The sequence below is a fragment of the Anopheles stephensi genome, chromosome 3 (assembly GCF_013141755.1).
Source record: "Anopheles stephensi strain Indian chromosome 3, UCI_ANSTEP_V1.0, whole genome shotgun sequence".
NCBI lineage: Eukaryota > Metazoa > Arthropoda > Insecta > Diptera > Culicidae > Anopheles > Anopheles stephensi.
The window spans coordinates 3,903,778-3,917,956 of NC_050203.1; the positions used below are offsets into that span (position 1 = coordinate 3,903,778).

At 43.9% G+C, this 14,179-nt stretch overlaps 1 protein-coding gene across 3 annotated transcripts in view; it reads right to left on the bottom strand.

Annotated features, from left to right (window-relative positions):
* Positions 1–14,179, bottom strand: part of LOC118514493 (rap guanine nucleotide exchange factor 4) — a 108,387-nt gene that overhangs the window by 56,332 nt on the left and 37,876 nt on the right. For 2 of the 3 annotated variants that reach the window (XM_036061416.1, XM_036061417.1), the window contains exons 3-4: positions 13,452–13,594; positions 13,273–13,367 (exon numbers count right to left, since the gene is read on the bottom strand). In XM_036061416.1, the coding sequence (XP_035917309.1) occupies positions 13,273–13,367; positions 13,452–13,594 (238 nt within the window). Of the gene's footprint in view, positions 1–5,204; positions 6,202–13,272; positions 13,368–13,451; positions 13,595–14,179 lie in introns of those variants that run through there. The other variant, XM_036061422.1, reaches the window with a different exon arrangement.

Below are 14,179 nucleotides of genomic sequence, written 5' to 3' on the forward strand. Positions count from 1 at the left end.
CAATTCTACCGTTTCAAAGGCATCCAATACAATTCACAACAAACAGCTGTGCCCATCGTGTCCAGTATACTCGAAAGCATAAATTTACACTTGATCAATGGGCCTCGGGCATCCTCTCGTGTTCATTATGCACGAGTGAGTCGGGTGAGATGATTAAAGGATTCGCGGTAAACACAGACGCCAAGCAACGACCGATGACCATCGACGATAATTTAAACTGCAAATAAACCTCCAGCTGAGCAAATATTGGCAAGTGCTTCGGGGTTCATAATAACGGTGAGTGGATGTGATTTAATTAGCTCATTTTGGTATTGCTGACTCGTGGATGAAAAAAAAAATCCCGGAAAATTGTATTTATTAAAACGTGTCCTTGACGCTATGTAAAGGTCGCATTACCAAACGCCTAAGGGTATGCAACGCGTAAAGCATAACTATTTTATTTGGGCGCCAAACAATATTTTTGAATTTAAAATGGTTTCTTAGTTCATCAATCACACAAGTCCAACATAAAGAGTGCTTATTTATGTTTATGTGTCAGCCCAGCACAGATGTTAGTTCACTTTATGGCCCTAACCTACAACGCTAACTACCAACCATCACCGGCAACATTGTGTGCAAAAAGCCGACAAAGCGCACATCTTCCGACGCCTTTGCATTTCGCCCATTCCGTTTGCTTTAATATCAAATTGAATTAACATTCCGCATGCTTGAAACATTATACCTTTATGAACTCCAGAAGCCAATTTGTAGCCGAATGGCACTTCCCCGCTTCTTGCGAATGAATGGTGAGAACCCGTTCTGTCAAGAAAGATTTCGCTTGGAAAGTTTCATGTCTTTCTTTTCTTCTGAGCATCCTCCTCCTGGAGTAATAGGAACGATTCCAATGGAACGAGAGCAGTGGCGTTTGTCATGCTGCCTTTCCTCTGCTTGCAATGTCCAAAAATTAGACCAATTCGTAAATTGTACTTGCGTGTTTCTAATGCACGATAAAAGCTGGATTGACCGAACCAAGAGGAAAGAAAATTTTGAATTATGTTCAAAGTTCGAGCGAGGAATGTCGTGTTCCCTATTTTTATAACTTGCTCACAGCCGCGGCCATTCCCGATGGAAGCTAAGGGGAGGAAAATTAGCAATGGCGTTAAATAATTCATCGCCAAACCCACTGCCACCTTAATTCATGACGAATTCCAACCTCTCTATCAAAAAACCGACCATCTTGACCGGCTTCATCGTATGACCTTCCCACCGGATGGCAGTAGACGCGCCAAGAAGCGTCCATAGCAATAAAGGAAAAAACCAACTTCAAGTGCGCAAAAAAAAACCCCGAGCGACCGACACCTGAGTGCAACGGCACGGAAGCTTTTTTCCACCAGATACCGCTATGTTTATGAACGTGGAACAGACCCCGGAGTCGCTTTTCGCACGTACATCAGTAGAGACAGTGGAGAAAGAAATCACTCGCAATGTGAAGAAGATACCCACACCGAAGACTGCTACATTCTTTTACGATCAAGAATCCACAGAACCAGCACCAGGGTTCTTATCTTTGTGTCTATGTGAAACACGCACGGAACGTGGCGTTCAAGCGAACTGGAAAGGAAGAGAAGGTTCCTTGCTATCGGCTAACTTGTTGGAGCGAACATGCCAGTTATCGGTTCGCATATTACTACAGCTGTTTGGATCGAAAGCCGGAAGTAGCTCACCAACAAAAAAAAAAAAACCGACTCCGCTTCTAGTCTAGGAAACTGGCGGTGCGATTAATTAGATATAATCTCTGCGCTAAGGTAAGTATTCCGCTTGATGTACCACATCAACATTCGCCTAATGGATCTTTGTTGTAGACATAAAAAGCCTACCTGCCTCCAGTCGGACACTTGCCGAGTTGCGGAAGTATACGCACTTGCCGGTGAGTACGGTCGAGGCGAGAGAAGAGAGAAAAAAACTCGGGTGAAATAATCTTTCACCAATGGCTCTTATGCTTCTTTCAAACGCTCATCATCATCATCATCTTTCGTCTGCATCTTTCTAGCGGTGCTCCCGAGAAAGATGATGTCTCGTGCTCGTCTTCCACAGTGCTGCCACCTCGCTGGTGCTGGGTGTGTATCTTGATTGATGGGACTTTAACACTCAACGACAGCCATCGTTAAGATATGCGGCCTAGATATGCAAAAAGTAAACATTGCTTCCGGTGGGAACGCGTGTGTGTGTGTGTATGAGTTCCAGTCAAAGCTTTGGACGTTTTCGGGTTAGGTCGTGTGCCTAATTAGCGGGATAGCGGATTCTTTCCTGTGAATGTTTCGATATCTTAGGTAATATCAGTAATTGCTCAATATTCAATGGAACTCTAAATACGCAATTAATCAAAACTTGTCTCTTGACATGATGTAAAATACTCAAAACTATTATAAAACTTTAAATCAAATAGTATTTTAAGCCACTTACGACTCTTACGAAGGCTTTGAGTTGATCGCTATCATTTTTCCGACATGTTCTGCTTGAGTTTGCTAGGTTGGGAAATATAGGTGTTAGGAGAAGAAATCCCAATTTTAAGGTCACAACAGCATACGAGCTGGTAACTCGAGGGTATAAACGCTTACTAAGGTATAGACCTTAAATAATAGTTGTTTTGAAAAGCTTAGGAAAACGTGGGACTTGGAGCTTTTGTTATACACCTGAGTGTAAATATCGTAAGTCGATCCATTAATGTCCCAAACAATAGCTCATCAAACTTTAATTCAATCCTAATGCGTTCAACCACAACAGCTATCCTGCAACTAAAGGGAAGGTCACAGTGTAGGTGAGTTACATTGCACAGTGCAAGTCATGATACTCAGGCAATGTTGCAAGATTCCTTCAGAATTGTTCAAAGAATATATTGCATATGATTACCTCCATCATCGAAAGGACGATCGATCATGACTGGAAATTATTGAAGCTCGTTTAGTCCGGCACACCGTCTCTCACCGTCTGCGGCGAAATGTAATTACGACGAATTAAGGTATTGACATTTCTGAACTACCCTGACCTTGTTTACGACCCGTGGCGCTAATGATGCAAACATTACCAATAAATCTGATCGTTACGAACGTCGGAAGGGCATCTAGGTGCTAATAATATCTTGATGATATAGTACAAAATTTGCATGGGGAAACTATCTCAGCTTGGCTTCATATCAACTCCCATCTTCAATCATAACATACGATGCTAAGGCAAATTTATAGAGCTATCTGGCGCAAATAAGGAAAACAACAGTATCAAAATAAATGGTTTCGATCATGGACAAGCAAGAAAACAAAAACAAGGTCAACTATCAGTGTTACTATTTCGACGCCATTCGTCCCTCAAGTTTCGGTGATCCAAAAAAGCTCCACTAACTAGTGGTTTCACTTTCATACACATTATTCTCCCGAAAAACAACAAAAAAAACTTAATCCAAACGACAGTTTCACGATATGTGACACTTGCCCGATAAATGTCACCATTTGTTGACGGCTTAGAGAGTAAAGGAGAGAGAGAGCGAGAGATCGTCGCTGAAGCTGACCACATACTGACCACTAGGTGGTGGATTATCCAAAACAACCGCCAACTCAATCTGGGCGCCGGGAGTCGCCACAATGGTGTAGGTGTTTTGGATTCCGATCGTGGGTTTCTCGGGTTGCCAAATTAGGTACCCGCGGACGGTTTGTTACTGCCTTAGTAGTTGCGTGGTACGGTGGTTCAAGTTTAGCGCACCGTGTTGAACTGATGGTTTTTTTTTTCGGCAAAAGAATGAAACACTATGAGAAGCGACGTACTACGTTAACAATGAGTATTCGGTTGTGGTTTCACATACGGCCCACACGGATAGGCTACGATCGAGAATGAAATGGATCGTATTTCGGATAGTCGAGGACACCCACATGCTGAAGCAAATTGTAGGATCGTTAAGGCAGATTTTGAGCACGTTTTACTGATCCGAAATGATGAGTTTTAGTTCCACGAATGCTTTTGCTCTGTTTGAAACACTTGCTTGGAGAACGTGAAACAATAGTTGAAACAGGTCAACCATTCGATTAACATTGACGATAATCAAGTCTCTCTGTTGGACATCGATGAAGAATATTGTACTAAGTAGTGGCTAACGCTGGTAGGCGTTTTGAAAGCTTGTTTTTGTATGACAAAGCCTAGGACTGCAACTAGCAATCAATGATGGCGATCCCATACACGGTCTGATGAGCTTTGCGGAGGTGTTTCCACTTCAAACAAATCTGCTGAATGATGAGCCGTTTGCACAATATGAACATTTGCAACATTTTTTGTTGTTATTTCCTTTGGAATCAAGCGTCAAGTGTGTCATTTGTTTTACATTGCGAAAACACCTAATGACCACGGCGAATTGAAACCACCGGACTCTCTCAGTGATTGGTAATTGGCAACTGTATATACACGAGCATGCCCTATCCAATCAACAATGGACGCTTCGTCCAACTCCGTCCACTACGACGTCATTGCGTCCCGGAACGACAGTCCCTCTGACGGGAAAGTAGTGAAACTTGACCCGCTTTTCGATCAATGTCACATTTGTTTTGTTGCCACCAGCAGCATCAATATAATTGTTCAAGTGCGTACTACTCGCCCGAACCGTCCCCCCCTTTATTATTTTCACTAATTTATTGTCACCGTTGTGGTGTTTGTTTTTATGTTACCCGATGCCTTGACAGTGTGCCCTTTATGGGCGGTGGCGATTGTTAAAGCGCAAAACCTTCGCCGTATCCGCCATCGGTTTTGCGTACGGTGCACATTTTAATCACTCGCCGCGCCATTTTAGCAACTGCCACCACCATCGTCTGGGTGCACGCGATGATGAAGGTTTCAATCTCACGGTGGATTGCGGCAATGATCATTTTCCGCTCGGATCGAATGGTGATCGATACGTTGCGGTTCGTTTTTGGGATGGAAGGAGCGGTTGATCAACCGTAAGCTAGATCGACCGAAATGAAGTAACTCCTAGGGATTGGTTAATAGGACCACATGATTCACGGGTATTGATGCCAAACAGTGTAAACAATTGTTTGATTGTTTGGGTGAAAAATTGAATTCTACATAAGCTAATGCGTGGCTGATGTTTTGCTTGACAGATTCAAGGTTTGATTAAGTAAACAACACCGTGACATGTTCGTGGCGTACTCTTACACTAAAGTCAGTAATAAACAATGATTACTCACTGTAGCAAGATGAACGATATCCGCCAGGAGTTTTCCAAACAGCTTTCGTTGATCTCCAGAAACCACTTGAACTACGATTCGTTCACCATTAATCCACAACACAAGCCGGCACAACTTACGCACTTTGGTGGGCTAAATCCGCCAGCCTAATGCATATAGTTTTATCATACACAATTCAGGCTGTTTATTTCCACCCACCGGAATCAGCTTATCTTATCAAACGATTTATTAGAGGGACCCAGCGTACAGGTAAACAAACTTCTTGCTGCCTGCTTATCACTTTCGGCGTGGGTTGAACGCTCATATACCAGCTGTTGGGTTGATTTGATGTTGCCTATGCAAACACTATTACCCCGGTGGACCAGCTTCCTGTGCACAGCACCGTTCACAGTAACACACTATTTACTCAAGCGAAATTGTACACCAACACTCCCAAACGTTGTAACGATGGCAAACGTCAAACGGTGCGGAGGATCGCTTGTACTAAGGTTGACATTGAAAATTGTACCACAAAATGGGTGTGAATCTGTTCCGCAATTATTCCACTACCAATTTGGGTACGAACGATTGGTTCGAAATGCTACCAAAAACGCAACCAAACCACGGAGGTCACCAAGAACTGCAAATAGCCACTGCGGGACTCGGTGGGATGCACTCACTCACATTCACTTCGCTTCGGTACGCCCACGACCACAATCGCTCTAATCGATGCAACAGATATTGGTACAGTCGTACAGATGCGCGATGGGTACCCGATAAATTCAAATCAAATAACCGTTTGACCGACTCGGTTGACCATTATTGGTCAAGCCACACACGCACATAAATCGGTTGTGCAAATACACACACTGCACACCAGAAACGCATTCGCACTAAATAAACACACGCACCGCAAAAGGCACAAAATCGAAGCGGCTCGGAATGCGCGAAACACCGACGCGAGAAATGGCGGAAAGGCGAATGCGTACACGCTGTCATCCACGGCTAAACTGACACTGCGTGCAACGTACCCCGAAGCCGAAAAAAAGCAACGGCCTTCTTCACTCGAGCGCGTGTTTGTGCGGAACGAGAGATAATGCGTTATTAAAATGGGACTGAGCGAGAGAGAGAGAGAGAGAGAGGGATGCTGACTCTCTTACACCGTGATCCGTGGTGCAGTGGATGTGGATCTATTTGTGGACGTAAGAAGAAGTAGGGGGGGTGGAGAGAAGGGGATGCACTTTCCTGCACACAAAACGCGATCTTCTCAACCGTGTGTGAGCTTGTGAACTCCTTTTCTCTTTCTTTCTCTCTCACGCTCTCGCTCTCTCTCGCAAGGTGGCTGCACGATCGTTACATCGAGCGTGGCGTCAATGTAGCTGAGCGGTAAAGATGAAATGAACGAGCACGGAGGAAACGACATGACGCTTAGCTGATCGTAATCGATTACAGAAGCCTATCACGATGAAATTAGTGCAACTGGAACGGTGACCATAGCAGATGGAAGGAAAAACAAACAAAACCGCGGAGATTTGGGTGGGAGCAGATGGTTTTGTTATGTTTGAAATTGAATTTAATTTACTTAACACATTTACTACAGCGGGTGACAGTTCAAAACGTAAACAAACTTGAAGTCACATCGACCTTAGTTTCTTTTTATTTTTATTTTACGTATGAATAACCCCTCAGTCACAATAGAAAGCTGGAATATTCTTCAAATATTATATCTCAATACAAAGGAATAACGAAAGTATCAATGATTAAGCTAATGTCACGAGACAAGTTAACGTTAATGAAGTTTCTATGCTCCAAACAACATCCTCAGAAGCTATTTACTCAACTAATTCTCGCACGACGAATAACTAGCAGTGCAAAGGGCCTTCACAGATTCCTGAAGACATCTCCATTTGTTAAACTCTATTTATTTACTTCTTCGCGGTATCGAAAAGAAATCCCTTCACAGCTCTGGAAGTTGACCTAAGACAACAGAGCGTGCTGGAAGAACGATCAAGCTGCACATACACTCACCATACGTGGCGACCACTTGGGGAACGCAACAGTGACGATCGATGGAATGTGTTGAAAGTAGGCAAAGCGAAATAGCAGTGCGTTGGGGCAAACTGTTTTCAACGGCACCCTAAACGCTCGAAGATACGTAAGCAAACAAACTAGTAGAACTGCTGTTTAAGACGCGAAGAAGGCCTGATTTGTCTCGGGGCAAACGCACACACGACACGACAGGTCGGTGAGTTAAATAGGGTAATTAAAGGAAAGCAACCGATAGGTGGCGGATGTGTAGCTTGAATCTATAATGATGGAGATTATGTGACATGGGAAGTCATTTTTGATTAACTATTTTTACTTTAAAAATTTTATGTAGCTAATCCATACAAATAGATTGAGAATATCTTAAAGTATCTCTTACTTCCTATAGAGATCTAGTTTCGAAATCGTACCCAGAGACCCAAACGATTGCATACTGAGCTGAGCAATGGAGAGTGAATTCCAAACGCTTCTACTGTCCAGTGTCATTCTCTACACTGGGCCACTGTGTGTAATGCAAACGACCACAACGACATCAGTAAGCACCAGCCCACAAATAAACAAGTGCAAACAAAACCAATGCGTCAACGCAACCGAAACAGCAGCCGCCTTTCCGTTGGGTGTCAGCAACTTCAAGTTGTCGGCATTCGCAATATGGCGGTGCCGTTCCATGTGTGCACATTCCACACGGCCCAAGCGATCGCATCAGGCGACCGGCCCGCCGTTTACGGGTGGGATTAATCTTACATATCGATTTCGTAGAGCAGGAACACATTGCAAGGCCTTTTTGGACGGGGCTTGACCGAACACACACTTTTGAGGAAGGAAATGGTTGCATAAAATGACATCGGCATGGTGGTTTTCGCGAAAGGCATGGGCCCGACTAGGGTTCCTGCCAAAGGTGTGATGTAAGTATGCAGGTGATGCAGGTTGTTTCGGCTTAGAAAGACGAAATCCTTTCATTTTTGTGACTCGTTTGGAGCGTTACTCAATAGTTTGATTTGTTATTAGTAGGCTTTAATTATCAAATGTTGTTTAAAAATATAATTTTATACAAGCCAAAAAGGCTGATATTAAAGGTAAACAAATGGACACGAAAGGTCCTCAATTTACTATTGTTTCATACGGATGGAAACGCCGAAAGTTATGCAATTTCCGCTACAAATAACAGCAACTTCAAACTAAGGGCGACACTTATGGCGCTTAATGTGTCCTTGTGTCATTCAAAGGGAACAAATACATTCCAATGTAATATCTTCATTCTTCGCATACCATGTGACATCACGCTGGGACATCAAACGCAAACGATTACTAATTATTCGTGTTTATTACACACCTATCTGCGAAATTATCCTTTAACGTTCGTAACACCTTTTAACCTACACACACTGATTCGTCACGCTATTCAATATATTCTTATATACAAACATTCCACCGCTCATTAGCATTTCGGCATGATCCGCCTAAAATCTCCCTTCCTTCAAACCGTTGCGCTACCTCGTTCACGTGCTTTCAGATATTTAATCGAATAAATTATCACAACGTTTGGCTGCTTAAAGTCAACACCACTGCCATCGCCATCATCATCATTATCATTATCGTCTCTGGCATCGAAAAGCAACCGCATCATAAATGGTATTAGATACGCTTTGGCTTCAAACATAAAAGACTTCCCGGCACACGTTTCCAGTGCGCCGCGATGATGATAGTTAGCTGATGGTAATGTGTTCGCTGCTTCCACAGGAACTGAAGCGGGTCGGAAAATTACCAGAAAACCGCGACGAATCGTAACAATTTTTCATTATTCATGCTGACGGTTTGTCAGAGTCGGCTGAGACACGTTGGTCGACGACGGTACAATCTACGAGCGCTGGTGGTAGACAATCTCGTTGACACAGTACACAAACGTACGTTGCTGCATTGTCCTCACGAACCTAATGTCCACCGGCGGAAGCAAATCCAGTGCAAAACCACCAGAAACAGAGCCAGAATCAAATCATCATAATTCAGAGACAATTGTCCGCAGCTACCGAGGCTGACTTCGGATCCTGTTTTCTTCGCAACAGTCGGCGAGAAAACAAACACACCAAAGCGCAAACACTCCTACCATATTAGACGTTGTTACGGTTGGGGGGAGAAAATTGCGAAGTGAAGGAAAATAATGTACTGTTGATTACTTAATAGGAACGAATTAATTTCATAATTGAATTTATATCAGCACAAACATCAACCGCTCACCGTTTCGTTTCTCTGAACCTCGGAGTGTTGTGTGTGTGTTGAGCCTGTCCCAACAATGGAGAAAGTGTTGCCTACATTCAGGCGGTTCAGCTGTTTTGCAACTTGTTGATAGAACTGGCCACCCCAACCCAACCAATACCGGTAGCGTAATGACCATGTCGAGAAGGACTTGCCTCCGAACAGCAAAAGGAAAGTACTCGCAGCGCAATTTCATCATGTCGATGATTGGCTCGGCTCGGCGCAGTGGAAGAAATTGCACAACACACAACAACAATACACACCCATTGTAATGTTCTCGAGCCGGGGCGATTTACGGTGCGAGGTGTTGAAAACGGAATTCCACAACATCATCCGCACGAGGTACAATCGATTCTACCGCAAGACATCAATAGCGTGAAAATAGAACGCCGTTACCGTTTAGACGTGCGGTGGAAGTCAGTTCTTCAGGCGGTGAGGCTCAGGGGAACTCACAGTCACAGGATTTGTACAACATTTCACACGTTGTGCACAGCGAGAGGCACAGCCGGGGAACAATCCGGGCTGGCAGTACGTTTGCCAACGCGCCAGAACTGGTTTAGATCTGGAGAAGGTAGAAAATTGAAATTTACTAACCGAGAGCATCCAATTTCAGCCACTCCAGCTCTGCTTGGGAGCCGTGAACTAGCTGCGTAGGTTCTCGCGATGGTTCGATTCCTTTGTGTGCAGTGTGCAGTTGCAAAGTTTACATTAAATTTCCCACCCGTTTATCCCCTAGTGTCGTTCCGTGCTTGGATTTACGCTTCGGGTTGTGCAAACATTGGAGTACAGCGAAAAAAACTCTTCCACCCGATGAATGGTGGCTTGCTCGGAGGGAAGCACTGCACAGTTCGATAGGGAATTTTCATTCCATTGCACATAAATTTTCCTCATAACAGGAAGCGTACAGAATAGAGCAGGAGAAAAATAAATCATGGTTTCACAGCTTACCAATTTCTTATTTCTAAACGGAAAACTATTCTCTAACGTTTTACAGGAATTATTGATAATTTTTAAATTAAATTCCTTGTATAGTTATAAATGATTTCTAATGTCCACTTTGTAAGATTCTACAACAAAGTGAGTTCAAGTATAAGATTGAGATGTTTTGTTTGATGACTAAATCAGTTTCGGCACGACAAAATCACGCTACGAACCGGCCAGACAAAACAAACACATTTTAAAATGTTTCTAAAGTGAGGACAATTTTTTGCTTTCGTTGTTGCCCAACGATCGCCTACTTGCAGCGAAATATACTCACGCCCAACCCATCGTTACGACAACCGACGACAACGATGACGGTTGGTAAAGTGATACATTTGCGTAAACAACAAAATATTAAACGCTCAAATCTTGGACCCTCCGCAGGGGATTTTCCCGGCCGATCGTTACACGGTGCGCTGTATCCAGCCCTGGTCCGGGATTTGCCGGGAAGGACAACCGCAGAAAGGCCATGCCAAAATGGAAGCAAAAGGAAATTACGGAAGTGAAAAAGGAAATTACACCTCGTGAAACAGTAGCAACACGGCCGAACGTGCAGCGCCCGTGGAATGGAGAATGTTGTTTGACAAATAAATAAACAACGCCAGTAATAACCTAAACCCGGGAGTCCCGGGTCTGGACGGTCCGGGCTGGTTTTGCGGAACAACAGCAAGAAGCCAACTAGTCATAGTAGGCGTTGGGAGGGTTTTGTTTTGTTTCTGTGTTCGCCGGACACAACCAGTGTTGTGAACGTTGCAGTGATTCCCAGAGAGCTGCTAGAATGCTTTGGGTGAAGTAACAGTATTATTAGAGCAATTGCGCTTTAGGAAGAGGTGGCAGATTGTTGAAATGGATAAAAAGCGTTTAGATTAAATTTAAGATAAAACAAGCCGTAAAGCTACAAGTGTGATATTGCAAGGGAAATTGCATGCATTTAGGCGCCTAACAGCAAGAAACACTTGAAGGCATGCAATGTATAAGACAAACGCTTACGCCTCAAACCACCACCAACGAAAACGCTACGAATAACTTTGAAGCCCGGTCAGCTCCTTTGATATGTTACACCTTCAATCAAAGAAAGGCCAATCAAATCTGACTGCGCGCGGTAGATAGGTCCCGTGTCCCAAATTGTGGATGACACCACTCACAACACTTTCACGCATGTTCATCCAACGCACGTGCCATTCACTTTTACCGACGAGCGTCAGCACCAGACACCGGAGCCGGAGAGCGGTTCTTCCCATTCATCGGAAGTGCTCCTATTACGTGAGGTCACGTCCGCCCGAAAGTAGTTTCTTTCCCGGTGTTGTGTTACCGGAGCTGAGCACACGCCGTGGCAGTTATGTCCACAAACCGCCTGAACCAGTTCCCGACTGCAATTAGTTCCCGGCCCAGAGTTGGAATGCCCTCCCGCTCAAGTGACCGTGAGCTGGCCATGTGCTCCATTACGCGTGGTTTTATTGATTGAGCTTGATTAGCGTGCGTTCTTGCTGTGGAGGGATTTTGTGCGTCGTATCTTGGATGCGCTTAAGTCATACGCAGACACTGGTTCTGGATGATTCGAAACTGCGCTTCTCAAACAAAAAAGCCGTGCGGACAATGTCAAGCAATTGGACCGTTGCCGGCCACTAATCAACTTCAATCGAAACCTCAAAACATTGAGGTTGTTGAATGCGTTGCGGTTATTTGGTTTGCTGGAATGTAGTGCCACTTCTCGCTTAAGCGTTTTTAAGATCTTAATTAATTAAGCCTTCAAGTAGCGTCCTACTTGGTGCGGTGCTGTTCCTCGAACCGAAGACTCTTTCTTCTTGCAAAACGGCACACCAATGTGTTGTGTCATCGGTACGAGTGCCATGACATCATGGTCTCGTATCGGTGAGGTGAAATTCGATCCACTTTACCCACCAGCACCAAGCACACGCCCGTTACACTGGAGCCTGGTGTGGAGTCTGCCAGCGTGCCAGTCCTTCCGCGCTCTGCAGGGCACCAGCGTAAGATGACACCTTTGTTGTGATGTCGTTTGTTTTACAACAAACCCCAAAGACGGGTAGCGTGAAACAACCACAATCAGCTCGTTTCATGCGTTCCGGAGCGCTCGTACAGCATAAATAAACAAACAGGCCGTATTGATTGACGGTTGTCGATTGTATATTATGTGTGAAGCCTTCTGAAATTGAAGTCGTGAAATAAATACAGCCATTCGGTAACTCGGCTTTTACTGGCACCGGGTGCGTTTCCTTTCGTTTCTTCTATGAATTCCAAAGAATTACTTAAGCAAAATAGAGCTCTCGAAGAATTCTTCTCTCTACCCAGAACCCTCACACACCCAAGGTACCAAATCAAAGGAACGCTTTTCCGGTTCATAGAGCAGAGTACATCCATAATGCTTTTTCTAATGGATTACCCACAACCACATGGACAAACGCACACACAGAAAAAAACAGTCAGGAAGTAATCTGATGATGTTCATGAATTTCAAATTAAGCTGTGACTACTCGAGAACTCCGGAACAATCCTGATGCGCTTAATGTGGTTTTTTCTTTGCCATCGATAATCCTAACAGGACCGATTCCGTTATGGGTTTTGCTGATCATAATCTCCGGTGGGTGGAAGGATTGCAAATAAATTCCACGCCCACAGTGTATAAACAAACGTAACAAGCCCATAATCTCATAAATATCGAGGGGATAACAGCAAAGAATGGAACTCTCAATCCTATGCAATCCAAGCGCTGTGATATTCCATTTTTGTGTTGTGGTTGAATGCTTTTATCTAGTTAGTTTTATGAGCTGCTTCCAAAACGAACCCTTACCTTGCCATCTTTCGTGTCAGCCGCATGGTATCGCACCTCCAGCTGTCCTCCCAGCACTGCGTACCAGTAGCGTCCCTGCTCTCCGGCACGGAATACTAAAAAACGACGGGCAAGGCACAAATGTCAATGAAACTCGGACAAATTTTAGATTTGGTTGTAGTACGCAACGGGATACTTACACGTAACACCCTTTTCTAGATCCTCGTAGAAACCACACATGGCCAACTGCTGTAGCGCTGAGCCTGGTAATCGGCATAGTGGCTCGACTCGTCGCAGGCGGCATGATATTAGCTCACAGTCGCGAAGATTCCGGTCACAAGGCCTGGTGAAATAGAAATAGAGAATGAGGTTATAATTAGAAAATAGATATTTGTTCTAATAAAACACGAATAAACTGCTTATGTGGTCCTTAAGGCCAAGGCTTGCTGATTTCTGGATGTGGACTTGAATACTCTCTGACTCTGGCTTTGGTTTTACTCGCGGTGGTAGCCTTCTACGTCTAGGTGTTTTATTTCCGACATCTTGATATAAACTAATAACCCAGCTTTTATAGAGGAATATTCCAATGCATACTGCGATGCCTATTTTGAAATGTTACTGCGATTTACATCCACAAGATAAATGCAGTAGGAGTATATTCAATAAAAAAAAATATTCAAACATTATTAATAAATCTTTTGCTTATCATCCATTGCGATAACTCTATAACAAACTCCAAAGCAAGTGAGTTTAAGCTTAACTTCACGCCATATTGACGGCTTGAAGCAAAACAAAAACAAAGCGAAAATCTGATGCTTGGTCGGTTCGTAACCTCGATTCCTTTGATCCGGTCTCTGTCTCATATCACGAGTAGCATAATCTACCGCCAGCTTCGCACAATATTAAAAAGACAAGTTAATACGTTCAT